Below are 27,336 nucleotides of genomic sequence, written 5' to 3' on the forward strand. Positions count from 1 at the left end.
GCATCCACCTCGGATTGGGATTGAACCCATGAGCTCATACATGCAAAGAAGGAGCTCTACCACTGAGCCACATCCCCAGCTATTTATATACATGAACATGAATATAAATAAAATCGTTTCACCTATCCTGCCCCGGTCTGACGACAAGACTCCCCCAACTTTAACCGGATCTGCTCTAACCCTATCAGCTCAAACAACATGACCCAGGTACCGCACCTGAGAAGAAAAAAAAACTGCATTTAGATTGTTTAACCTTCAGATTTGCCTGGTGTGACCTGAGCAACACTTCATCCAAACATGATACATACTCTGAAAATGAAAATCTAAATAGACCAAACAAGTGGTCCACTGCTGGTCAGCCAGCACCACATCCATGAGTCTCTGAAATGTGCTGGAGCATTGCACAATCCGAAACTAAGCTAATTAAATACAAGCAACCCCTGCCAAGTTATAAATGCATATGATTATGATCATTATAATATGAATATGTATTCAAATTTCCAGTCACTCTTTGTCCGTGTATCAATTGGTCATTTAAGATTGTAGTGTGGGTGTGTTGTGCTGAAACTATCTATCTATCTATCTATCTATCTATCTATCTATCTATCTATCTATCTATCTATCTATCTATACATACATACATATATTTTAAGTCAAGAAAATAAGTTTTTCCAATGTCTTGGCAGTGATTGCGTTTTTTTAATGCAAGTTCTCCTGCTTTAGAGAACAGCTGCTCACATGGCACTGATGAGGCTGGTGTGCATAAAACCTGTAGGGAAAGCCAGGAGGGGTTTGGGTTTGGTGTTACCAGTATTTTAAAGGATCCTGGAATCTTGCAATGTTTCTCTCTGCTAGGTATCTCTGGACTTCAATAATTGAATTGGTTGTGGCGTTTGTGGTTTGGCTGCCAACGTGTTCATTCAGCTGCTGCAACAGGTTATCTAAAAAACAACAAATTGGCATTTTAGTTTTCAGTCATCAGTTACAAATCAAGACTTCACTTTATGGGCTCCACACATGCACTGATGCATCAGTGTTGGTTCTCTGTATGTCCCGTCTCAACATACAAGAGAACAGTCGAATTATTAGATTACACAACAGTAAGGAGGGGAGGCTAGATGTCTCTTTTAGGTAGCTAGGGACTGGGGATTAGTGAGCGCCATGCCTGCACATCTTCAAATTCCTTTGTTTATCCTAGTGACTGCAGCCACAGGAAAACCCATCCAGCCTGTACAGCTGATAAGTCCTGCTTTCCATGGTTCATCTGGACAAGCTTGTGACGTTTTCCTGTCCTGTTGGTGATTCCAATACCTAGACCCCACAGGGGGGCGCTGCTCCAGTGGTTCTTGTGAGGATAAAGGATGGAGGCCTGTAGTTCTGTGTTGATTACTGGAGGCTGAATGATCTTACTTGAAATGATGCCTACCCTCTCCCCAGAGGTGACTCTCTTGATAGCTTGCTGGTTTTCTACTCTTTACTCTAGTGGTTACTGGCAAGTTGAAATTGACAAAAATAAATAAATAAATAAAATAAAATAAAAAATAAAAAAGTAAGTAATTGTGATTTTAAAAACGTCTTTTGAAAATCATCTATAATTTTTAGTGACTGAATAAGAAAAAATCTCATTTTCAACTTTTTCTCATTTAACTACTTATTGTAGCGCCACCTTGCGGATACTGCGTTTAATCAATTAATTCTCTTTAACCGGTGTAAAAAAAAATTAATGGCAATAATAATAACAACTATAACTATATTTCTCTCTCTCTCTCTCTCTCTCTCTCTCTCTCTCTCTCTCTCTCTCTCTCTCTTCTTTTTCTTTTTATTCGTTTTATTTTTTACTTCAAGTTTCCGTTGAACCCTTACTACGGGACTAGTCTGCGGCACGACGGTAAGAGTCAGACCGTTGGAGACGACCAATGAAGCAGTGTAACCAAACCTTAAGTGGCCATGTTTAATCTTAGACAATAAGTTTATAGAAACGGAAATTAACAAGATTAATGTGGCCATGGAAGTGGAAAACCAAAACACGGTGAGTAAACTGTTCTGGACACTTTGCTAGCCTGTTAGCCGGCTAGCAAAGTGCTAAACTTGAGTTACTTCACACCGTCTTGTTATTTTACCCTGAATAGTTAAACGTAACTGGTCTTAGTGTCAATATAATTTATAACATGTTCATGAAGACGTTGTAGTTTGGGTAAACTGGTGCTTTTGGAGCAAAACATATTAACAGTTGTCACAGCTGGATTTCGGATAAAACTACCAAATTAGTTTTTAATGTGCAGATGCCGACGATTAAAAACAAAACCTACTATATATATATATATATATATATATATATATATATATATATAATTCGAAATATGGACAAAAATATGAATATTTAGTGGTACTTCAATTGCTTTTTTTCATCTCAAAGTAAGCTAACTGTGTTTGCTGTTTTGTTTTTTCTGCAGGTTGCAGGTGTGTCAGTTTTCTCTTACTTAAAAGACTAAAACATTTTCTGTTTATGTTTTATTGGATTTAAATTTGCTTTGAAAGCTTTTCAACTGTTTAACTTTGGATTGGGGGAAAAAAAATACATAAAGATCAAACATATCTCTCAATCTGTGCTTTGTGGTTTGTGTGCCAGACAGATAAATGAAGTTAAATTCTTTGTATACATGTTGAAAATGAATACAGCGGCAAGTTTCATCACATGTTGTAAGAAAAAAACAAAAACTCCATAATTAAAAACCTTTGTGAGGAAAGTCCAGTACATTGATGTTGGAGCTGTCTAGCCTTTAAATCCTAACTTACACCATGATTCTTTGTCTTCCTTCAAGTTCTCATCCTACCATTCATCTCACAATGGCAGCAGCTCCTCCACCCCTGATGTTTTACCTTCAGAAAATCACGCTGACCGTCTGACCCGACCACCTTTTGGCACTGTTATCCCTAACAGAATTTTTGTTGGGGGAATCGACTATAAGGTGAGATCTGCAAAGATGTTCGGTCTCACATGTGCGTTGTGCAGAATATTGGATAATAGAGAAATAAGTTGAAATGTAATGAAAATAGGACCCAGAACATGTTTCACATATGCCCTCTGCTGGTTGTTGGTACAAAACCACTGCTTCTTTCTGTGATCTTCAGCGATCTCTAGCCTCTGATACCTATGTGTGTTTTAAGGTTAATGAGAGTGACCTGGAGCGTGTCTTCTCACAGTATGGTGCCGTAAAAGAGGTAAAGATTGTCATTGATCGCTCTGGAATGTCAAAGAGGTAAGTTTACCATCCTTCCTTTGTCTATCTTTCAACTTCAAGTTTGTTAGGGGTTTTTTGTTTTATTTTTAGCCACTTAAAACATAATTTTTCTCAATTCTGCCTGTTTGAACAGATATGGGTTTGTTACATTTGAAACTCAAGAAGACGTACTGAAAATTCTCAGTAATGTAAGTACAACACCAAATAATAGCATCTTGTAACTACAGAACATATAAAATGTAGTTTATTTAACCAGATTTTGTTTAATGGGACATTTGTTTTGTTCACTCCTTCATTAAAGGCTAATGGGATTTGTTTTGAAGATAAGAAACTCTGCATTGGCCAAGCTGTCCGAAAGCATCAAACTGCAGGTATTGTTCCAAATTTTACAGATTAATCCACTCACTAATTGTGATGATCTTTATAAATGATTTTTTTCTAAGATTAAAGTTCAACTCAGAAGATGATCCAAATATATATATATATATATATATATATATATATATATATATATATATATATATATATATTAAGTTTCATAGTTTTATGGTTTCCCTCTATTTCCAGTTAAAATTGCCCCACTGGCCCACCCTGAACCTACAAGACCTTATCAGATGTCCTGTGGGACTTTTTACCTGACCACATCCACAGGTTATCCCTACACCTACCATAATGGAGTGGCCTACTTCCACTGCCCCAACATGAACCCTCAGGCCCACCACTGGTCTGTAAGTACTTACTGATAATACTCTCATGTACACATATTTGTCATTTTAAAAACATGTCTGTTTCATATGTTGAGATCGTGTAATCCAGATTGTTTATAAGACTAATGCTCATTTTTTTAAAAACATAAACTTGTATTTTTTTTTTGTCTGATTAAATGTTTTCTTGTAGCCTGCACCCCAGTTAGTGGCCTCTCAGTCTTATCAGCCAGTTCACCAGCAGCCAGCATATCACCACTACCAGGTCAGCTCGGCCTTGTAGCGATTCAGAAGTGTCTCAACATGTCACTAATTATTTATCCACACAGACAGGGTTTGAACCAGAGTAAAAAAGGTTGCTGTTTTCTGCCTCACCTTCTCCACAGAGTGTTCCAAACCAGTGTCAGTGGAATGCAGTTCAGGTCAGTAAGATACAGATACGCACTTTGTTTGACATTAGGTCCTTTTTTCATGAACTGATGCAACATGATTTACAGTTAAAGATAGGTAGAGAGGGTGGACATTTTCTAAATCCACTGTAGGCATTCACTAATTGAGATATGTGGTCCTAATATGTCCCCTATAACACACTTTCTATTTTTTCTTTCCAGGTGCCGATACCATCCAGTGCAGTCGCGTACTCTCACCAGTCAGAGTATCTGTATCAGGCTGCTGATGGAGACTCTTTCCAGCCTCCTGTGCCTAGAATGAAGGACACAGCATTAGAGGTACAGATCCTTAAAAAATTAACATGAGAGTTAAATTAAGATAAAAGTTCAGCTTCTTTTTGTGGAAGATTCCTGTTTTGCTGGACTTGATTTCTGAAACATTTCCAGATTCTGCAGGGTTTATTAGTGTTTAAGGAGGATTATTGTTTTGAATCAGCACTCACTTATTCTTTTAAAGTTTGTAGACGCGGCAGTGCCTCAGGTTTACCCGGGAATGGCGCCCATCATTCTGCAACATGACCCTACCAAGGTAAACAAACATTTCTATAGATCCAAGCTGCACTAAAGGGAGACAAAAGATCCATTATGTTCACTGGATTCTTCTTTACTGACTCATATTATGACTTTTCCTCTACAGAACCTGATGTTCCCTCCTCCACAAGTCCATCTGAAGTCAAAGTACTACAGCTACATGCCCAAAAAGAACCACCACTATGTGCCAGATACGACTGTGTTTCACACCATCCCAGCAACTCATGTAGGCTAAACTTTTGACAAGGTTGACATGTCACACAATCTAGCAGCTGATAACTCTGTGCCTCACATTGAAGGCCTCGTGGTTAGACGGTAATGCAGCAGACTGATGTTTACTCTGCTTTATGTTCTGCCTTAGAGTTAAAATGGTTGTTTTACATCAATTTTGTTCCACATCAACTCATGAAAAACAGAAGAGGGCTCAATGTGCCTTCATTAAATCCAATATTGAATCTGATAACTTCATAAACTACAGAGAACAGCTTCAGTTCCCTAAATATATGCAGATTTACAGCTTGTATATTAATAGAACTCAATAAATGCAAAAAATTTATGGCAGAAATCTGCTACATCAGCGTCATGTCATGCCCCCATCATGTTTCCTTTTTCCTGAAACTTTACATTTTCATGGGAAAAGCTTAATTTGAATGTAAAGCATCACCAAATTGGCTTTTGATAAAACTTAGTTGTATTCAAACCTTTCAAATGTCCATCCAAGACGTTTCAGTTTTATTTTGTTTTTTTAAATTCTTCTGTTTTTGGAACAGCAGAAATCTCTCAGCCAAAGCGCCACAGCCACTGAATCCATGTTTTTGTATTTCCTCCCATGCCAGCTCTGTTTTTTATGTACATGCAGAACCATGGATTCAGTTTATAGAGAAGGATCTGAAATGATTCACCACATTATAGTTGTTGTGTTTGAATGAACGGCTGCATCTTGTTGTCACTTACCTGTTTTATCAGTGATTCAATCTTTCAGCTTTAAATGCTCTTAAAATGGTCTTGATCCAGCTACTTTTAAAGCATAGTTTTAATACATTTTCTACCATTTTTTCAAGCTGAACCTGGACTTTAATGGTAATAATACAGAACAAAAAATAGAAAACTATTGCTGAAGCATCGCAGATCACATAGCAACTTGACCATTTAGTGTCTTGTGAGTCAACTGATTACTTGGAGAGTTTTTGGATCTAGATTTTGTCTGAAAACATGTTATATTTGAACATGTACGGGGCAGAGCAGTGATGAGTCTTTTTAAACTCATGGGGGAGCCCTTTTCCTCCAGCACCCTGCTTTAACAGCCGCTTAGCCTGGTCGTGTTTTTGACCTGAAAGTGAACCATCATCCTGTTAAAACACCATCAGAGTTCACAGGTCGGTCAGATTTTTGAGCAGATAAATGTGTAAAAGTTATTATAAAAGTTTATTAAAGTTGGATTTCTTTGTTTATAGTAGTTTTATGATGTAACAAATAATCCTTTTATAGGTGATGTTTCTCTGAAAATAGTGCTCTGCTCATGTTTAGGATTTTTATATTTTAGGGTTAAATCGACATTTCCCAAATAATACTGTCTTGAAATTAGATTTTTTTATTTCATTATTTGTTGTTACAGTACTCAACACTAAAATGGTAAGGATAATTATTTAACGTCAGTGTTCCTTTCTGCCATTGCTATTTGTCATATTGCATTGTTTTACATTTGTTTTGCATTTCATTGAAGTTAAAAATAAAAAAAAAGTGTTTTTCTACCATTTAAGCACAAAGTAAACTGTATACACCAAAATAACCATCAAGAATTGTTTGGTGATTGTTTATATTCCTTCAGGACTTCTACTGCATATTAGCTCTGTGATACTGTTTGCTTTGTTTCAACATTGATTTAGTTAAAAATAATTGAAAATGAATGTTAGTGCATGTTTTACCTCATTGTGCAGCAACTCTGAGTGACTCTTGTTTTATGTTAATAAATGGAACACGTTTAAATATCTGAAATCTTTTGGCTCGTGATGCAGAAATCTTGAACACAGTTTCTATAATTCAGTTTGATTGCATCTCTGATAAAACTGCTGTGTACTATTTACAGCATCTACCCTCAAAAACAAAATTAAAAGAAGTCTGTGGGGATGCTATGATATAGCAGTGTGATCGACAATGTGCCAGTTAGGCCCTTGGCACTGATGAATCAGGGTTTTTATCTGTATGAAGGGGATAAAGAACTTGGCACAGGAGCAAAAACACCAACTGCAAGCTTATTAAAATAACAAAAGACTGAGTCTCGTGACCTTAGATCGAAGTTTATAAAGCAACTGTTTGTCTCTGTCAGCCGCTTTGTAGCTTTTTATAGACACTTTTAAGCCTTTAATAGATGCTTGAATTAAACAATTTAATGTGCAAAAGTTCAAAAACATTGCAAATATTCAGATTTAGACTATAAAGCAAGAAAAACAAAAACATGCTACATGAACACTTTCTAATGTGCACTATATCAACTTGATTCAGTCGTTATTCATGTCCTTGGAAATACTGATTTTTATCTAAAAGTCCCATTTAAGGCCAACAAACAAGCCACTGTGTCCTATTCAGTGGCCCTTTTTGAAGATGAAAGAACTGTGTCAGTAACTTAAGATCGGTTGCGAATGTGTTTACAGAAAATGCCAAATGATGCGTTTCTTGTTTCAGGGATTTTCAGGTTGATATTCATTGAGGAGGGTGTTCATAAGCAACAGGTTTCCAAGCTTAAAGTGGTTGTAAATGGTAGCAAACTTACAGCAGAAAAGTGTTTCTTATGATCCCTCCAAAGCTTATTATGAATGCAGAGCAGTGATCAGATGTATGCAGATGTGCACTGGTAGAGTAGCATGAAGTAATGCAAGGCCATGCTTGTTTTATATTAACACAAACATAAAACTTTTGGTTCTTTTAAAGGACGAATTACTGCGTTTAGAGGTTGTTCAGCTTGTTTTTGTGAGTGATACTCGTAGAGTCTTTGTCGTGCCTGCAGCAGAGCCAACATGCTGATCCAAATGTCAGTGCAGACAGTGTTAAGTCAGTGTACCTTCTTAGTTAAGCTAACTCGTGTGCATCCTATTTGTAATGCTAAATGTAGTGATTTACATTTAGTAATGAATCAGTTTTAAATAGATTTCTGTAACACATCCGTCTGGATCACAGTGGTTGATTGCATCTATCACAGCCAGCATGGAAACCAAGAAATACAATCCATCTCTCAGTTTATATTTATAACTCATGCACACTCAGCCTGGGGTGTAAAGAAAGCAGATTTACCATTACAGTTATAACAAAAAATAACTGCTGTTGTTTTGCTTTCAGTGAACAGTGACCTCTGGACCACCAGCACTGTTGTGTTTTAATCAATAGTGATGAACATGTGAAAACTGGACAACAAAAAGTCATCATCACACCGCGGTGTGTCGCTATACATAACCAGATTTGTGTTATAAAACCTATTTGGATGACAATGCTTTATGCTGTGCCATCAAAGAGCTACTTTATATAAAAGGACAGCGGTGCAGAGAGCGTCTGTTGAGTGTCAGTCTGGCCCCCACAAATATCACGATGGGAAAGGTAAGTTTATTTATGTGTTGCCATTTTTATGTTTTAACACGTAGGGAGGTAATAATTTATCACCTCTGTGGCAAACCTTTTGCAGATCATATTCTACGAAGACAGAAATTTCCAGGGTCGGCACCATGAGTGCATGAGTGACTGTGCCGACCTGCACCCTTACTTTAACCGCTGCAACTCCATCCGGGTGGAGAGCGGCTGTTTCATGGTGTATGAGAGACCTCACTATCTGGGCCACCAGTACTTCCTGCGCAGGGGGGAGTACTCTGACAACCAGCGTATGATTGGCATCAATGACTGCATTCGCTCCTGCCGCATGATTCCCACGGTAAGCCTCAGATTGGCTTAAAAAGGCTTTTTTTTTTTTAAATTCTTAACATATTCGCCTATGATGTGTTGTTTGCTGCACAAAAGCTACAAAACATAATTCAAACTAACTTTAGGAAGCACATGAGGTAAAATTAGGAAGAAGAAGGGGTAGAGAAAGCTAAGGAAGAGGGGTTTTTCTTTAAAACTCCAAAGATTTTATCCCTCAGACCTGTAATAAAACCCCAGTCCCCTTATACTAAAAAAGCCTAAGTCAAAATTATGATACTAACAAGTTAAAAGAACTTTGTTTTATAGTCTTAAGGACTACTTCTAGAAGATAAATTAGGATCTTCTCCTAACTGATGACTGAGACACTGCTGGTTAAACTCCTTGTGGCATAAAAAAAGTTTGTTTGATGAAGGTCTTTATATAAGAAGGCTTTTGTCAGTCAGTCTTGGTGTATCCTGAAAATATAGTAGACTAGTTTGTTTGCTCATAGTCAGAAAAATACAACTTCTCCAAGCCTAAAAGTGGCACAAAAACCAAAAACTGACTGAATTTGTCTCTCTGCAGCACCGTGGTTCGTACAAAATCAGGTTGTATGAGCGTCCAGACATGGGCGGCCAAATGCAGGAAGTCAGCGACGATTGCCCCAACGTCCAGGATCGCTTCCGTATGTCTGACATAAACTCGTGCAACGTGGTCGACGGCCACTGGCTGCTCTATGACCAGCCCAACTACAGGGGGAGGACCTACTACCTGAGACCTGGCGAGTACCGCAGATACAGCGACTGGGGAGGCGCCAGTCCAAGGATCGGCTCGCTCAGGCGAATCACCGACTTTAACTAATTATCTGAACCTTGTTCTTCTTGTCTGTTCTCAATAAACACGCTGGGCTTAAAATGAGTTTGTATGTGTGTTTGTGTCCAAATGATGTTTTCTTTTTATCCTGTATGCAACTTGAGTTGTTCTCTCTTTCCTGTATTCAAAGAGTAGTCTTTAATCTGATCCCGTACATCCAATGTTTTAAACACACCTATCAGAATTTGATCGAACAGATAAAGGGACAGTTGATAGTACACTGTTTTTCAGCTAGATTTATTGACTTTATTGATGGAACTTCACATAGATAGCACACAGACATCAGTTTTCTCACAAGGTGATGCGTTTGATGGATCCCACCCTGGTATTCATGCTTCCCCACTCATGGAACCGCCTGTATTCACCAGGACGCATCAGGTACTGGCGCCCACTGTAGTTGGGATGCTCATAGAAGATCCAGTGGCCGTCCATCACATTGCAGGAGTGGATGTCATTGAAATGGAAGCGTTCATACAGGGAAGGGCAGTCATCAGTGAGCTCCATCATCTGGCCCCTGAACTCTGGGCGCTCATAGATCACCATTTTGTGAGAGCCTTGGTGCTGCAGAGAAGTTGAAGTATAATTAACCTCTTGAAAGTGAAACATTAAATATGTTTTAACCTGTCAGACTGAGGGTTACCATGGGGATCATACGGCAGGATCGCACACAGTCATTGAATCCCATCCAACGCTGGTAATCTGCGTAGTCGCCCTTCCTTAAGAAATACTGGTAGCCCATATAGTTGGGTCTCTCATAGACCATCCAGTCACCACTGTCCACTCTGATTGAGTTGCAGCGGCTGAAGTGGGAGTGCAGATCAGAGCATTCGCTGCTGCACTCATAGGAGCGACCCTCGAAGTTCCTGTCCTCATAGAAAATGATCTGCAGGAGCACCAGTGAAGGGTTTTAAAACATACATATAAAAATGTACATACTTTACAACATGTAATAAATGCCTCAGTTTCATCAATTCCATCTGAATAATCCAAGCATGTATGCAGAAGCACAAACAAGACCCTGCAAAAACAGACAGCCTTACCTTGCCCATTGTGCCGGCTAACTTTTGTCACACTGTAGCAGGGCTGCCTTTATAACCCACCAGTGACCTATGTCATTGTGAGACAGAACAATGACTGGTCTGGTCAGCTTTTTCTCATAGAAAACTATTTTGTTTTGTTTTGTGTGTTGTACAATGCCTATCAGCTATTTCCTTTGATCTGCAGCTCAGTTGCATTTGTTTGATGACGGCACATAAAATCTACAGAGAACTAATAAATATAAATAAAGAATGAACACATCTCCAAATATAAAGCTTTACTAAAATGAAATGATACAAAAAGCTGTGGAAAACTGCAAGAGCTCATAATTTATTTTCCCAACACCAATTTACATACAAATTTATCTTTGAACACCAGAGAACAGTTTTACACATTTAAGTTAATGCAGATAAATACTCATATATTAATAAAGCTTTACTGATTCTACTATGGCTCCATTTTAAAAGCTAACATGTAATATAACTGCAGCACATTTTGGAGTTGAAGACAGTCAAAAGCTGCGGTGAGTCTTAAACCTAATGTTACGATCCAAATTTCTTGGAGCAACTGCCTCTGTGCACAGCAGTAGCCACCTTTTATAACCCTAACAATTAACAGAATGATATTCTCTTCATGCCAGCATGTCAACAACTTGTTTCAGACAACCTCCACTTTGTTCGTTTGCAATCCCCACATTGTCATATTCTCAATGGGCTAAGCTCCAGAAGGTAATTTCAATTCAATCTGCATGTGACAGATTTAATGCAGAAAAACAAAGCAGTGGCATCACAAGGTATAAACTACACACCTGTGCATATAAAAATAAAACTCAAATGCACAAATATGCATTGTATTTGGTAATTAAAATCACTACTAATTATTGTCATGCAGCCTGTGCAGAAGTAATGCCTCATTTTATTCTCATGCATGCACAGACCCATGCATCTGACATATAGTGCCAACATAGTCACTGCTGTAAACTCTTCCATGAAGACATCTAAGTATCTCAATACTGGACTGGTTTTCCAGGATTTGTTGTTTTTTGACAGACAAGAAAGGAAGATAAATTAGAATCAAGCCTCTTTAATATTATGTATTGACAGAAATGTAATACAAATATCGAGTAAATTTGACAAGGAAGCATATTTGGTTGTTAAAAGTGAGTGGCAGTGGTAGTTGTCTTCATATAAACTTTGCCCACCTTAAAACAACCTTCTTATCTGAGGTTAATAATTATTAATTCATGTCAGGCTGTAATTAATATCAGACTATTGACTATTTTTGTTTGATTATCATCTGCATGTGAATTTTCTGTGCAATCTTATTATTTCTGATGCATATATTCAGACATTTGGATCAGGTTGTGCATGTATGTTTGTATCCCTGACTGGGCCAAGTTCTCATTTATCAAAGTTTGGTTAGAAAATAAAAAACACCAGTGTGCAGCCAGTCAATTTATTGTGCGCATCGCAAAGTGTAAGAGGTAAATTCACACTGAATTGTACATCACAACTGAAACTACATGCAAACAATCCACACATCACAGTTTCAGGATAAAAAGGCTCCTCTTTTTTGCTTTCCACTTGGACAAGTTATTAAACTAATCATCTGCAAAACTTATTGACTACAGAAAAAGTCATGAAACAGTTAAGACTCTGTGATGCGCCTGATCGAGTTAACTTTCCCGTTATCTCTGCAGACTTCTCTGAGGTTTCTGTACTCTCCAGGCCGGAGATAAAACATCCTGCCTTCGAAGTTTCCATGCTCAAACATCAACCAGTATCCATCCATCACATTACAGGACTGCATGTCCGACATGTGATAGCTGTCCTGGATGGAGGTGCAGTCATTGGTCAGTTCGTGCATCTGACCTTCAAAGTTCGCTTTCTCATAGATCCTCATCTTGAAGGGTCCCTGGTGCTGTTGAAGTGCAACATAGGAAATCATAGAATCAGTGGTTGATGCAAGTATTTTTTTCTGAGAGCTGAGGTTGACCATCAACTTTGGATCCAGTTTATAAAACCTTCACCCAAAACCTTGATAATATATTTACCGCAGGGACAAGACGGCAGGACTGAATGCAGGCACTGAAGCCGATGGCTTGCTGATACTCGGGGTAATCTCCCCGGGTCAGGAGGTACTGCTGGCCCATGAAGTTTGGCTGGTCGTAGACCATGAAGGATCCACTTTCCACCCTGCAGGAGCTGCATCGGCTCAGGTGAGAGGCAATCTCTGAGCAGTCACTGATGCACTCATACGAGCTGCCTTGGAAGTTTCTCTCCTCGAAGAAGGTGATCTGAAGAGAAACAGAGATTGTGTAACATTTTTAAAAGTTAAATGGTAAACTAGTTCTGTAGTTGTTTGAAGGAAGCACACAAAGCTCACTGTGTTACATGGACAGTATGTGCTGCAACATTTAGAAACATTCAGTATAAAATCAGAACTGATTCTGATGTTCTGTGTGAATCACATAGGATTGGCTGCAGCATAGATCTGTGCCCTACATTACCTTTCCACTCATGATTTCTGTTGTTCTTTCCACTGGCGCGCTGCCTTTTATGCATCATGTGACATCAAAAGAATCTGCCTCTCGATTGTATAAAATACTTGAGTCAGCGCATCATGGAAGTCCCTACTATCCTGTACTGTACATCAAAGCTGTGAACACTGCAGGCATTCGGATTAAACTGTAGAAGGGCAGATTCCATTACAAAGCAAACTGGATTTATAGCCTGCATCATTTTAATTCTAGCACAATGTAAGGCTATTTTAAGGTTTCATATACTTTTGGTAAATTATGTGACTTTTAATAGGAGAAATAAGACTGTCCATTCATGAATGGGAAGTACCATGCCCAATAACAACACCCTTGAAAAGTTCAACAGACTCTAGGCAAGCCTTTCCCAAACTGGGGGTCACCAGAGCCAGAAAAAAAACAAAAAAAAAAAAAAATATATATATATATATATATATATATATATATATATATATAGAGAGAGAGAGAGAGAGAGAGAGAGAGAGAGAGAAGCAAAGTTATTAAAAAATAAGAGCTACTAAATAAATAATAAATGAGTAAACATAATCCACTGAAAGCCACTTCTGACAGTTTTCAAGTCTTACATTTAACCCAAGCTTTATCATTATCTTCTCCTGATTATCCCTGAGGCAAACTTGGTAATTGTATGTATATATAAAATACATTTATATATAATACATTTTATTATATATTTATTCTTCTGTGAGTGTATTGGATGACTCACTAATGTCCACTGAAGTGTTTAATTTGCAAATACACCGCCCACACCCATGCATATACTAGAAAACAGCTTTTAAATAGATGTCCACTGTAGTAGAAGCACTATGCATCAAAGGGTTAAAGGATGGCTGAGGTTGCAAACACCAAAAATTTGTTATCTCGGGGGTCGTGGCTCAACAAGTTTAACAACTGCCCACAGATATTTTTAGCAACATCATCATCTCAAACTTCTCATTTCGCACTACCCTCAAATCATACTCTGCACTTTGTGTTCTTTCTGCAGCTGAGACTTAAAAGATTACGTTGTAGGATCTTTGTTATTATCTTGCTAGAGTAATAACTATATTATAGTCTAGTATAAACTAGTATAAAATTCTACCATTATTAAATAAAAAAATACTTTTCTCACTTTTAAATTGTCACACTTAATTGAGATCCCTTCATGTGTTTTTTTTTTAAAGTTTATCTCTAAGATGTCAAAAGTTAAACGATCTAATGATTTGGCTTCTTAATGTCTTAAAAAGTTGTGTCAATGTCACAGCATCTGGTCAAATAGTCATGTATCCACTGCTGCAGTCAACATTTAGAGGTTAGAGAGGTTGGAAATTCTTTGCTGTTTTTACAAATGAAAAACTACTAAGATGAAGTTAGGTTTTAAAAACATGAGCTGGTTAAAGTTAGAACAAAAATATGGCTTGCATTAACACAGACAATCCCCTCTAATGAATTCTCACAAACAGCCGAACACACAACATGTTGGACAGATATGCAGACCAAAGTTTTCTGTTACACATGCTGATTGTTGTTAGAATGCAGGTAAGTATTGCAAAGAAAATGAAAAAAGCTTTAAAACATCAGCAAAACATATAATATTTTATTGGTCAGCATCTCTAATTTAGCTGAAGTGTTGTGCATCTTTTTCTCTTTGAATGATTGTTTATGTGCATGCAATCAAAATCCACTATATAATATTAATTTTCTGCATATCCAAGAAGATTGTGACCTAAAACTTATCATCAACAATCATTTCCTCACAAATACAGTCTCCACAGATCCACAGTTAAAGAAATCAAAAGAGATACTTCAAAATATGTTTTTATTTTTGTTCTAAAGTTTTTTCTGAATGGAATGGCAGTCAGCACATGTCCATAATGCGTCTGATGGAGCTTATTCTCATCATGTTGCTCACTCCCATCTCTCTGAGGTTCCTGTGCTCTCCAGGCCTCAAGTAAATCATGCGTCCTCTGTAGCTGTTCTGCTCGAACATCAGCCAGTGGCCATCCATCACGTTGCAGGACTGGCAGTCAGACATGTAAAATCGATCCTGGAGAGATTCGCAGTCATCCATCAGCTCATGCATCTGACCTCCGAAGTTCTCTCTTTCATAGATCCTCATCCTGAACTGTCCTCTGTGCTGTTGGAGGAAGAGAAGACAAGATGGCATCCCATTGATTTTGGAGCTTGAGTGCTTTGGGCCTTTGGGCTCACCAAGCTTGCACAGGTCATTTAATAAATTTTAAGCTTTCAGAACAACGGTGTCTAAAGGTACCTGCAAGATGGTTAAAAACACACAAAAACACAGGAATAAAAACATGAAACTACCACCAAAATGTCTCACCATGGGGATCATGCGACAGGACCGGATGGTATCCATCATCGCCATACCCATCATGCCCATCGTGCTTCCCATGCGCTGAAAATCAGGATACTCACCTCTCCGCAAAAAGACCTGGTTCCCCATGAAGTTGGGGCGGTCATACACCACGAAGCACCCACTATCAACCCTGCAGGAGTTGCAGCGGTTCAGATGCATGTGGATGTCGGAGCAGTCGCTGCTGCACTCAAAGGAGCGACCCTGGAAGTTCCTTTCCTCGTAGAAAATGATCTGCAGCAAGAAAACATGAGAAACTAGTGAGTTGCTGCTATTTTGGCACAGGAGGATTTACCATTTGCATGGATCAGAAATCTTTGCAACAGTTTACATAAATATATATAGAGATATATACATATATATATGTAATATATAGTACCCTGCCCATGGTGACGGTTTTAGTTTCAGATGATGCCAACCAATGCCACTTTTATATAGAGCATCAGTCACAGACCACCTTACACACCTTTGTTTCAAACATCATGACTCATCATGAGGTTCACGTGTCTGCAGTGATTTTTTTTTTTTTTTTTTTACAGTTCACCTGAGTAGTTATTATTGTATGTTGAATGTAGTTCAGGAAGGTCATGCCAAGTCATAACAGAAGGAAAATTTTCTAATGACTTGTTATTTACCACAATTTCTTTTTCAAATGACTCAAGGCTGAAGGATTGTTGCTCTGTTGTTCTTCCAGTTTGCTTCTTTATGTCGAATACTGTTAAAGCTTACTCTCATCTCTGCATCGAAAGTCCACGCTAGATTTGTGCAGAAAGACATGAATTAAATAGTTGACATTGCTGAATGCAAGAATAAAACCCAATATTCAATTCAAAGTAGCAACTGTATTGCAGATTCTGACATACAGTAAAATCTGCCATCCTATAGTACTGCTCCGTGCCACAATATAGAGTGATGACTCAAAGGTTTCAGCACAAGCCATGTGGAAATACAACGGTGTGCAATGTATAAAAAGGGAAAAGGGTCGATGTTGATGCTGTACATCTGAGATTAGCTCACAAATATCATGGCCATGGGGAGGGTAAGTGAAATTTATCAAAACACTCAAGAAATGGTACATTATGAAGCTTTAATATTGCAAACATTAAAACAGCTGTGGAATATTTTAAGGTGCAGTTTCTCATTCTTTCCTGTCCGTTTTTTTTTTTTTTTTTTTTTTTGCAGATCATATTCTACGAGGAAAGGAACTTCCAGGGTCGCTCCTATGAGACCAGCAGCGACTGCCCGGAGCTCACTTCCTACCTGAGCAGGTGTAACTCCTGCAGAGTGGAGAGCGGCCTCTTCATGGTCTACGAGAAGCCCAACTTTATTGGCCACCAGATGCTGGTGAGGAGGGGCGAGTATCCAGACAACCAGCGTCTGATGGGGATGAGCACGAGCGACTGCATCAGGTCTTGTCGCATGATCCCCATGGTAGGTGGAGGAACTTTATTTGAATTTTAGTTGTTTAATCTGAACCTTAAACACATAAAAAAAAACATTTTGCAAATGAGAAGCTGCATAAGTTATCCAAAGAATCAGCAGTCCTAACAAAACTTAGAGTCCACTCAGTTTCATTTTCATAGCTATGCTCAGCTGAGTTTCCTACATTTGCAGGGGAAGGCTGTAAGATACTGAAATTGAACATGGAATATTTACACCCAAATTTCCACAAGTTGAAGATGCACTGATGCTGAGTTTGGTGCAATTTTTTTAACTGTCATGCTGCAAGAAATACAAAGAAGTGAGATGAAGTCAGATGCAAAACTTCATTAAAGAAATGGACATAAAATGGAAATATCATCACCTCATTTTAATCCCTTCTTAAAGTCTTTAAGAATACCCAACAGTAAGGAGCTGTAGTTATTGCCACTCATAATACTAATGGCATAGCCAGTGACTCACCATCCACGCACCGAATGTGTATATGTTTCTGTTTAATATTTATTTTCATGTTCATGACTTCAATATTTCTCCCTCCAAAGCACCGCGGACCCTTCAGACTGAGGATCTATGAGAGGGAGAACTTCGGAGGGCAGATGCACGAGTTGATGGATGACTGCGACAACATGATGGACCGCTTCCGTATGTCTGAATGCCAGTCGTGTAACGTGATGGAAGGCCACTGGCTGATGTTCGAGCAGCCCAACTACAGAGGCAGGATGCTGTACCTGAGGCCTGGAGAGTACAGGAACCTTAGAGAGATGGGGATGGACAACATAATGAGGTTCAGCTCTATCAGGCGCATCATGGACACCTGTTAGCTCAAAGTCTGAATGTACCAGGCTGAAAAATAAAGCAAACTATAATTCAACCAATGATTGTCATACCTGCTTTTCATTCTTGTGTAAACTGTTTCCTCCATGCTGGAACGTTCGCAGATGATTTAATGCTACAGATTTGGAAAGAAAGAAGGTCATATCTTTCATTAAAAATGTTTAGCTGCTGACTTTTTGCACTCAAATGAGTTTAACACAAGCATCTGGACACACTTGGAAGTAACAGCAACTGATCTATGACATTTCTCTCCAAGTGCTCAACATAGCAGAGCTGTTTTAAAGGAAAGGAAAAATTTTGATATTCACTGGACTTTTAGTGGCTGGCATGCAAGCTATCCCCATGTCCAACTGTTCATGGCCAAAAGCATGGAAATCTTGCAAGTTGATGAGCTGGAAACTAAAGTGGAGCAAGAAGTAGGACACTAAAATGAATAAATATACTCTGAAGAGGATTTAAAAGTACCTCACACGCTCTTTTGAATGAAAATCTGATCCACAAACTGCACAATGAATGAATGTGTCTGAAACAGCCAAGTCCTTTAGTAATGAAGAAGAGCATGCTGCTTTTTCTTTTCATTAATATATGAGCCTCAGTGGTGACTTTATGGTGCATGTGTTGCCTAAAATAGCACTTTGAGGAGCAAATAAACATTTTCTACCTTTATAAACACACATTCCTCTTGTATTAATGTTCATAAAGGGATTTATTTATCATCTGATCAGTAGCCCTCTTACTTTTTTTAAACAGACCTCACAACTAACACATAAACTAGAATTATCTTATTTGAGAAATTAAAGCATACATTAGCATCACAACTCTTTGGGGAGTAAACTAATTTTAACTAATTTAAAACTACACAAAAAAAAATATATTAAATGCTGAATTATTTCTATTTTGTGCATTTGCACATTTAACTGACCACTTTGCATCTGTACTTTTATTCATCCAAACCAGAATAAAGTGTCAGAGTTTCAAGCAGATTAGACACAATCACAGCTGAAACAATGAAATACTTGAATGTGATTCAGTGAAATGATCATTCAGGTCACTGGAGCTGACACCGAACCTCTGCCTTCACTGTTCCAGCATGTGTTTGATACAGAGTTATCATCAGGCCGGAACAAAGGCAAATCAAACAGCTCCAAGCCATTTTGCTGATATGTAAATCTACTTCATTTGGGTATCAAAGACTTGCCACACTCTGCACATTTTGTTTATCAATAAATACTTTGAGGGGGCTGCAGCAAAAAATTAGGTCTACAGTGCATCCAAATGGGGAAGGTAAGACAAAACCTTTAACTACCAGCATGGATTTCAAAGAACTTTAAAAAGCTTCTGAGGTTTATGCATTGATCGAACATGTTTTTTACAGATCACTTTTTTTGAGGAGAAGAAATTTCAGGGTCGCTGCTACAACTGCAGCAGCGACTGTGCCGACCTGCACACATACTTCACTCGCTGCAACTCCATCCGGGTGGATAGCGGCGTGTGGGTGATCTATGAGAGGCCCAACTTCAAGGGTTTCCAGTATGTTCTCAGCCCTGGGGAGTACACTGACAACCAGCAATGGATGGCCTTCAGCGACAGCGTCAAATCCTGCCGTGCTGTAAAGAATGTAAGAGTTGCTCATGCAGTCATGAAGTAAAAAACTCTTCGTTGGATGTGTCAGGAAATGTGTTTGCAGCAGGACAGCAATTCAAACAGGCACTGTTTGTTAAGTCAGAACACTAAACAAGCAGAGAAAGGGGAGCACATTTGCAGCATTTTCCAAAAAAAAAAAAAAATCATGCAGACAAATCTACAGAAAATCTGGTCAAATGGATGCAAAATGACTGCAGAAGCTGAAGTTTCACAATTCTGCAGAACAATTTAGCATCTTTTAGCTTCTTGTTTTGCTTTTTGGCACGCAAGTGACCGGAAACGTGATTTAAAAATGTCTCAGAAAAGAAGTTTTACCATAATTATACTCATGGGTAGTTCTTTAGAAGTTCCAGGAACCTAGTAAAGTGATAAGTCAAAATGGTCTTAGGATAAAAGAAAACTGATGCATGAGTAAAAATATTAATTATTTATAATAACGATGCATAATAAATGCACTTAACATCGCTGGGTTAAAGGGATTAGGGTTGTGACTTGGTCTTGCAGGTTTACAGCAGTGCTTGGAAGCTGCGGCTATATGAGAGGCCAGACTTTGGAGGGCAGATGGTGGAGTGCTCTGATGACTGCCCTTCAGTCTATGACACCTATAAGATGCGTGAGGCCTACTCCTGCGTGGTGACAGACGGCGCCTGGGTTTTCTTTGACCTCCCCAACTACAGGGGGCACCAGTATCTGGTGGAGCGAGGCGAATACCGGCAGCACAACGACTGGGGGGCATCCTCGCCTGGTGTTGGCTCCTTCCGCAGGATCACAGAGTTTTAATTTAAAAAGACCATCTCTAAACTCTTGCACTTCACAATAAATAAAATAATAAAGAAGACGCAAACAATTCCTTCTGTCCTTGTGGAGTTTCTGAAATATCTGTCATGGTTCACCACTGATTTGCAGAAAAGACTGTACTGGAAATATCTAATATCTAATTTCCTTGTTTGCTGAGCTGAGTTCTTTCACTTTATCTTATTCATTTTCCTAAATACATATAATACAGCTGTTCTCTCAGGCTGGGTAATACTTCTAAAAACAACAAATTCCCACATAGAAATCAATGGAATTAAATGTTACATGTTTCCTTTCTTGGCAAAAATAAAATAGGAGAACCAAGCAAAAACATGTGAAAGACATATTGTGGGAATAGTCCTTCTAAAAAAGCAGTGTGTCGGGTTTATTGACATTTTTTCCTCAGACAAGCTACAGATTTCAACCAGTTCTATAACTCACTTCACCTTCTCCCTTTCAAATGCATCTAATAAAGTATAGTGGATGTGAAAAATGTATAAAACACTTCACACACTGCAGAGACAGAGCATGGTTTGTCCATTCTGAACTACTGTAGAAACGTGGCAGTACAGCATGACAGAAAGCGATGTAATGGAGGAATGATGGTTAAATCAGTGTTAGTTACCTTAACAAAAACAACAATTATATGATGCCCTTACATTCAGACCTGCAAGAGAATTACTGCACTTTTCTCATACTTGAAATTAAATGTTTCTCTGCAAATCTGCAGGTGCACTGAGGTGTTATATCGGCAGTTCAGATTCTACAAAATATACAATTAGACCTACATAGTAACAGCTAACACTTTTTACAATTCATTGGTTGCAAAAGCCTTCATGTCACATAAATACTCCTAATAGGAAAACAACAGCCTGGAGACACATTAGCATTTCAGTATTTACAACAGTCGATTGCTCCTCCCAGGAGCATAAAAGCCACACTACTGAACTGTGGGAGATACACCCCCTATCAACGACTAATTCAACATCCATCTCCCATCCTGTCTCTTCTCTGAGCTCTCTCCAGCCAGTAAAACTTACTCCAATGTCTTATTTCTTGCTCTTTAGCTTTCTCTCTCTGTTTTCTCTTTTTTCTTCAATAATGTACTCTTGCATTCCTTTGATAAATCAGCCACAATGTGCATTCAATATGGCCAGTGTGTTGATATCCAGTTGCTAGAATGTAACATGGTACCATAAATGAAATTCTGCTACAAAGTAATGCAGTGTCACAGATAAAACAAAAAAACTTTACATAGGGCTACTTTAATGTGCTCAGTGGACACAGCAGTAATCTCCTTGTTATGGTTTTATATAATTCTATCGAGTACAAATGGAAACGTCCTGATGTTGGCACTAGCGAAAAGGTGAAACGGTCACAAAGAATTAGGACTGAACAGATGGAAAATTCCGTCCTTTTATTCATGAAAATTACCCATTTTATTTTAGGATTCTTAATTTAGTGGAACTTTACAATTTATATATCTACAGTAGCAAACAATCAGCCAAAGTGCTAATTCCAGTGACAAATTTAACATTGTTTGAAGTAAAGAGGGTAAAATTGTTGCATATTATCTGTGAAGCCTCTAGTGCCTTCCTGCCTTCCTGCTGTGTCACTGACTCAGCTGTGAGCGCTTCATTTCAACCCAAATGTCCTGCAGTGCCCTTGTTTTTGTCAGCACGCTCTGCTGCATCCAGTAGCTTTTTGGTGCTTTGCACTTTGCATTTGCATTGTTTAGGAAAACAGGAGTCACTGCTTCAGAACAATGTGATCAGCCTGGATAAATATTTGAATCGCTCTTTGAATAATCCAATTCACACAAAGCAAACCATGTGCTTAGTTATGTTGTTCTAGTTCTGTATAAAGAGAATATTGGAAGTGGCTGCTTTAAACTCATATTTAACACAGCAAAACTATTGATCTTAACTATGGAGAAGGTACTGTATGTTTCACTTTGACATGTTTTACTCTAATCTAGTTCACAGATTTATCAAAATGTGTCTATTTCCAGATCATCTTTTATGAGGACAGAAACTTCGGGGGTCGATTCCACGAGTGCGATAATGACTCCAGCGAGCTGCATACTTACATCACCCACTGCAACTCCATCAAGGTGGAGGGGGGATTCTGGGTTGTGTACGAGAGACCAAACTACATGGGTTACCAATATGTGCTGAGCCCAGGACAGTATCCAGACTACCAGTACTGGCTGGGCATCAACGAAGCCGTCAGGTCTTGTCGTATTATTAGGCATGTAAGTTAAAAGAAAACAGTGTTTTACCCGATATTTTATAAACTGTTTGTTCATCAATGTTTCCAAAACATAAAATCAGCTTGTGGCAACCCAAATAAATATCATAACAGACTTTATAGGTTACATGTCAGATTCAAAGCTTAGTTAGAATTTTTACATTTTGGGGGGCACACTTTGCTCCTTCTCCATCCTTTAATCACCACAGATTTTCTATTTTCTTTTGTTTCGTTTATTTTAATCGTTCATTTCTTGCTTCCAGTTGGGGAATTCATGGAGGATGAAGGTTTGGGAAAAGCCCAATTTTGAGGGTGAGTCGATGGAACTGGCAGACAACATGCCCAACTTCCGTGAGCGCTGGCAGAACCGTGACGTCCACTCTTGCAAAGTGTTTGAAGGGGCCTGGATCTTCTACGAGCACCCCAACTACAGGGGGCGCCAGTACCTGCTGGAGAAGGGTGAATACAGACGCTATTCTGCGTGGGGGGGCATGCAGCCCAGTGTTGGATCTATCCGTCGGGTTAGGAATTAGTAAGAACAAAATTTATAAATGCTCAACGTGCAGCTTTAAAAAAATAAATAAATACACGAAATAAAATTCAACTTGGTTGCTTATCATTTATTACACATTTATTACACTTTTCACAAACCATGCAGAAATTATTTTTAATATAAAGTTCTGATTAAGCATCATAGATACAGAATATAAACTGAAGGGCAAAGCAGCTGGTTTCACATCCATATAAATTAAAGATTGAAAAACAGTCATATGCAACACAATTAGCATATACATCAATGCTGGAAAAATAAACAAATCAAATTAAGCATAATCATTTAATGCATCCTAACTAAAAATGGTCTAGGGTTTATGCAACATTCAGTCCAAATTTTTGCATCACCACTTATAAAAGAAATAAAGAAGGGACATGCTGAAACAATTGCAGAATCAGCTAATGTATTAATGGAGAGCTCATCTAAATGACAATAACTGTGCTGGTGATGCATTTCATCTGCCTTTATATAAAAGTGAACCATCAGGGATGCAGTGTGACTGCAGAGGCTTGGATTTGATTGGCTGAGGAGGAACATTTGATGACAATGGAGCGCACAGGAAAGGTTGGTAATGTGGCTCTAATATATGACAAAATAAGTATGGGATTGTTGCTTACAGCTCACTTTCTCTGAGATGTGTTTACCTTTAGCTCGTAGATCCCTATTCTTTTTTGGGCTAAATCATTCAGTCAAATATTGAATTATTTTCATTATTCCTCAAAGGGCTTGTATACATTTTAATCCCTGGATTACAAAAGGTTAATGGGAACTGAAAAAGCTGGTATAATGGAAAGAATCAAAAGAATAGACATTCTGAAGTTCTCTATTTTTTGTATAAAACCCAGGCAACTGGTTTCCAGTTAGCCCTGTTTAGATTGTTTATTACACACATTTATTTTGCAGACTATATCATATCAAATCAAATCAATTTAACTTCATTTATAAAGCACTTTTCATGATGAAGGCAACACAAAGTGCTTTACATGATAAAAAAAAAAGCCACTCATGCATATTGAAAGTAAAACAAGCCATTACACACATCCGCTTATACCCCCACCATAGATTATCTGCTAAAAATAATACATTTAAAAATGTAATTTTGCCTCAAAATGATTTGAGGGCGGTAATTAAAACCCCGCAAAAAAAAATCAAAGCAGAGAATTTTCTTTTTTGGTCACTAGGAGGCGACAAAGCAGACTATGTTTCAGCTGACACATAACACTAGGATTTATTATGAGTATTTTAGAACAGAAGTTGAACTGTACAACTAACATGACTTTTCAGCCTTTTAAAATCTGAGGTCCCCTAAATGGGGGACTTTGAGGATAGGTGTAGCCAAAACATAGCAAAATGGCCATTTTGGAGACCTCCTGTTAACTGTTTACTAAAAACCTCTCTAAATTTGTGTTTTACTTTACCAGACTTTGCAGAGATAATGTTCACAATGTACTATGATCTGATAGGCATCATTCCAAAGGGATGTTATTCAGATTAATCCTGTGTTTGTTTTTGGGCAAACCTTTAATTTTTTTCATTTGTGCTATGTGCCATCTTCTTTTATTCTTCACCAGTAACACATATTGATATTTACACATCTTAACAAATCTCAAAAGTATTCCTTTTTGATGTGACCCTAAAAGTACTTAAATACACCCTGTGGTTGTGGAGATACACTTATTTCAATATGGGTAAGCAATTTTGGAGCTGAGGGTTAATCTTGTCTCTCACCTGTAGATCTTCTTTTATGAGGACAAGAACTTCCAGGGTCACTACTACGAATGCAGCAGCGACTGTCCTGAGCTCAGCTCACACTTCAGTCGCTGTAACTCCATCCGTGTGGAGGGTGGGGCCTGGGTCATCTATGAGAGACCCCAGTATATGGGCTACCAGTACATCCTCATGAAAGGGGAGTATCCAAATTACCAGAGCTGGAATGGCTTCAATGAAACCATTCGCTCCTGTCGTCTTATCAGACAGGTAAGTTCTCCAGTCAAGAATATATTTATCATATGAAAAATCTGAGCAATAACATAATTTATTCGTCTGTCATTCCAGTCTCTCAGTTTGAAGTTATTTATTTCTTCTCGGTTACTTTATCATGATGTTGAAAATGGTGCTGGATCCATAACATTTTATCTTAAGTTGGCACAAATACTAAAGAAAACTCCAAATCAGCATATTTATTACTAACATGTATCTTTATTCTTCAATGTTTAAGCCATCCAGCAGGTACAGGATCCGCATCTATGAACGTCCAGACTTCAGTGGCCAGATGATGGAGTTAAGTCAGGACCTGCCCAACCTGCAGGACCGTTGGCGCTACCGTGACATCCACTCAGCCAATGTTCAGGATGGAATCTGGGTCTTCTATGAGAATCCAAATTACAGGGGGCGTCAGTACCTGCTAGAAAAAGGTGAATACAGACGTCACTCTGAGTGGGGGGCTCTGCACTCCACTGTGGGCTCCATTAGACATGTTGTTGACATTTAATCACAATAAGAACAACTCACTTCCCTGTTTCTCACTTTTCCAAGTGAACTCTCCTGCAAATAAACCCACAAGTGTAGACAAACTGCAGCTGAATGGGTGTGTTTTAATTCATTTTTATTATGAAACTAAACTAAAAGAAAAGGAATAACTTTTCTTGTATGTGAAAACAAAATAAGATGAATTTTATTATCCTAAGAGAGAAATGTGCCAGTGGGTAGCCAACGGTAAAGCCTAGAAACAATAAGACTGAAACTGTCCACTGATGATTCAGAGGGATTTACAGAGGGATGCCAGCAGATTTTATTTTGTAAAAGACAGCCTGTGCCAGAAACTGTGGGAAAAAATACAACCCAGCCGATATGTAGGCACAACAACAAAAAGTTAGACAACTTAACTGTATGCAAAAAAGATACAGAAAAGTTCTGCATCTTTTAGAGAAGAAGAAGAGGATCAGGAAGGGGAAAAAAGCAGAAGAAGAATGATGAACACTAAATCTGTAGAAATTGCTCAAGCTTTTGAAGTAAGACTATATGTGAGTGTTTAGTGTGTTTTGGGTGGTTGGAAACGTTGGCTCGCAGGAGTGAACTTTGAACTTAGCACTACCCACTAAGGCTGGCCAGATCGATCCAAATATCAATATTATCTATACCAAGGTGAGTATCGTGTCGATCAATACCAGCGTGATAAGATCAATATTTTTTACAGAGTGCTTTGGGAGCAAAAAGCCAAAGAATGTGATTGAAAGCCAACCAAAATAGCTTTTGTTATTTTATTTTTATTTATTTTTTTTTTTAGCTAATTTGCACTTGACTTTATTTTTCTTAAACAATTGTGTGATAAACAGGAATAACAGTTATTTTATTTTGTTACATTATTGATGTTGTTTTTTTATATTCTTTACAAGTAATTACAAAAAAAGCTTAAATTTAAAATGTTCAGTTCTGCCATTCAGTTTGGCAATAAAAAATGTTTTATTTGACAATAATCTCTACACTGTGTTTGATTCTAATAATAATAATCGACAATGATAAAAGACAAAATTATTAAGGGCCGGTTGTTCAAAAAATCAATCTGGATAAAGGCTATCCGGATTTGGGAATCCCATTTTTCAGAACAGCAGATTACGTAATCCATATTACTTTTACCCCAGTTGTTCAAAGCAACATTGGATTGCACCACCCTGATCCAGAGTCCCAGTTTTCAGGATCACCAAATTCGGATTTCCAGCATGTATGTGGACTTCCGGCTATGTGAAGAACAACAGGTAGAAGAGATTGTATGAGGTTACTTTAAGTACTTTTCCCTTTGCCACAACACACAGGAAATCATGAACATCCACTTCTATGTATAATTTTATGACTTCTCATCGGAGCCACAACAAATATAAAACTATACCGTTAACAACTACATTGCGAATACTCCGGGAACGTCTCTGTGACAATGTTAAGACGCACCTGAGCCCCGTAGTGAGGTACCGGCCCAACCTCTGGCTTTCTGTCAGAATGAGTGTTACGGCCCCAGGCCTTGTGGGCCGAGCATACAGAGCATGCAAAGTATGCAGAACTGATGTGCCGCAGCACTCCCAGGATTGGCTGCTGACCTCCTCCAAGTTCCCTCCCTCCGGCGGCCGGATTGGACGACGATGCTACCCGGAAGACCGCCCAGATGGACTACTCACCCATAAAAGCTGGTCATTGTCA

General features: G+C 38.4%; 9 protein-coding genes across 12 annotated transcripts; 6 read left to right on the forward strand and 3 right to left on the reverse strand.

The window, feature by feature from the left end:
- The first annotated feature begins 1,834 nt into the window (after positions 1 to 1,834).
- On the forward strand, positions 1,835 to 5,466 carry LOC121635833 (protein boule-like). 2 transcript variants are annotated; one of them, XM_041979190.1, is made up of 11 exons: positions 1,835 to 2,029; positions 2,855 to 2,969; positions 3,169 to 3,260; positions 3,376 to 3,430; positions 3,544 to 3,613; positions 3,810 to 3,970; positions 4,140 to 4,211; positions 4,333 to 4,368; positions 4,558 to 4,674; positions 4,853 to 4,924; positions 5,033 to 5,466. In XM_041979190.1, the coding sequence occupies exons 1-11, from the start codon at positions 1,998 to 2,000 to the stop codon at positions 5,159 to 5,161; spliced, it is 951 nt and encodes a 316-aa protein (XP_041835124.1). In that variant the 5' UTR covers positions 1,835 to 1,997; the 3' UTR covers positions 5,162 to 5,466. The 2 variants fall into 2 exon arrangements, with proteins under 2 accessions (XP_041835124.1, XP_041835123.1); XM_041979189.1 differs by having other exon boundaries at positions 1,836 to 2,029; positions 2,823 to 2,969.
- A 3,021-nt stretch (positions 5,467 to 8,487) lies between these two features.
- Positions 8,488 to 9,672, forward strand: LOC121635836 (gamma-crystallin M2-like). The gene is made up of 3 exons (XM_041979192.1): positions 8,488 to 8,514; positions 8,600 to 8,842; positions 9,397 to 9,672. The coding sequence occupies exons 1-3, from the start codon at positions 8,506 to 8,508 to the stop codon at positions 9,670 to 9,672; spliced, it is 528 nt and encodes a 175-aa protein (XP_041835126.1). The 5' UTR covers positions 8,488 to 8,505.
- Positions 9,673 to 9,975: 303 nt separating this feature from the next.
- LOC121635835 (gamma-crystallin M2-like) lies at positions 9,976 to 10,733 on the reverse strand. The gene is made up of 3 exons (XM_041979191.1): positions 10,725 to 10,733; positions 10,325 to 10,567; positions 9,976 to 10,245 (listed from the first exon to the last, which is right to left on the reverse strand). The coding sequence occupies exons 1-3, from the start codon at positions 10,731 to 10,733 to the stop codon at positions 9,976 to 9,978; spliced, it is 522 nt and encodes a 173-aa protein (XP_041835125.1).
- Positions 10,734 to 12,369: 1,636 nt separating this feature from the next.
- On the reverse strand, positions 12,370 to 13,375 carry LOC121635848 (gamma-crystallin M3-like). 2 transcript variants are annotated; one of them, XM_041979207.1, is made up of 3 exons: positions 13,362 to 13,375; positions 12,776 to 13,037; positions 12,370 to 12,642 (listed from the first exon to the last, which is right to left on the reverse strand). In XM_041979207.1, the coding sequence occupies exons 1-3, from the start codon at positions 13,373 to 13,375 to the stop codon at positions 12,370 to 12,372; spliced, it is 549 nt and encodes a 182-aa protein (XP_041835141.1). The 2 variants fall into 2 exon arrangements, with proteins under 2 accessions (XP_041835141.1, XP_041835142.1); XM_041979208.1 differs by lacking the exon at positions 13,362 to 13,375 and adding an exon at positions 13,232 to 13,243 and having other exon boundaries at positions 12,776 to 13,018.
- A 1,738-nt stretch (positions 13,376 to 15,113) lies between these two features.
- LOC121635847 (gamma-crystallin M3-like) lies at positions 15,114 to 16,017 on the reverse strand. Its single transcript, XM_041979205.1, has 3 exons — positions 16,009 to 16,017; positions 15,597 to 15,863; positions 15,114 to 15,392 (listed from the first exon to the last, which is right to left on the reverse strand). The coding sequence occupies exons 1-3, from the start codon at positions 16,015 to 16,017 to the stop codon at positions 15,114 to 15,116; spliced, it is 555 nt and encodes a 184-aa protein (XP_041835139.1).
- A 636-nt stretch (positions 16,018 to 16,653) lies between these two features.
- On the forward strand, positions 16,654 to 17,890 carry LOC121635846 (gamma-crystallin M3-like). The gene is made up of 3 exons (XM_041979204.1): positions 16,654 to 16,668; positions 16,812 to 17,060; positions 17,612 to 17,890. The coding sequence occupies exons 1-3, from the start codon at positions 16,654 to 16,656 to the stop codon at positions 17,888 to 17,890; spliced, it is 543 nt and encodes a 180-aa protein (XP_041835138.1).
- A 1,288-nt stretch (positions 17,891 to 19,178) lies between these two features.
- On the forward strand, positions 19,179 to 20,327 carry LOC121635750 (gamma-crystallin M2-like). 2 transcript variants are annotated; one of them, XM_041979064.1, is made up of 3 exons: positions 19,179 to 19,187; positions 19,279 to 19,521; positions 20,052 to 20,327. In XM_041979064.1, exons 1-3 carry the CDS (start codon positions 19,179 to 19,181, stop codon positions 20,325 to 20,327), a joined length of 528 nt encoding a protein of 175 aa, XP_041834998.1. The 2 variants fall into 2 exon arrangements, with proteins under 2 accessions (XP_041834998.1, XP_041834999.1); XM_041979065.1 differs by having other exon boundaries at positions 19,279 to 19,512.
- A 1,943-nt stretch (positions 20,328 to 22,270) lies between these two features.
- On the forward strand, positions 22,271 to 23,125 carry LOC121635765 (gamma-crystallin S-1-like). The gene is made up of 3 exons (XM_041979087.1): positions 22,271 to 22,279; positions 22,354 to 22,596; positions 22,856 to 23,125. Exons 1-3 carry the CDS (start codon positions 22,271 to 22,273, stop codon positions 23,123 to 23,125), a joined length of 522 nt encoding a protein of 173 aa, XP_041835021.1.
- Positions 23,126 to 23,691: 566 nt separating this feature from the next.
- Positions 23,692 to 25,636, forward strand: LOC121635193 (gamma-crystallin M2-like). Its single transcript, XM_041978276.1, has 3 exons — positions 23,692 to 23,709; positions 24,880 to 25,122; positions 25,364 to 25,636. Exons 1-3 carry the CDS (start codon positions 23,692 to 23,694, stop codon positions 25,634 to 25,636), a joined length of 534 nt encoding a protein of 177 aa, XP_041834210.1.
- Positions 25,637 to 27,336: the final 1,700 nt, after the last annotated feature.

This window comes from Melanotaenia boesemani, chromosome 24 (assembly GCF_017639745.1).
Source record: "Melanotaenia boesemani isolate fMelBoe1 chromosome 24, fMelBoe1.pri, whole genome shotgun sequence".
In the NCBI taxonomy this organism is placed as follows: Eukaryota; Metazoa; Chordata; class Actinopteri; order Atheriniformes; family Melanotaeniidae; genus Melanotaenia; species Melanotaenia boesemani.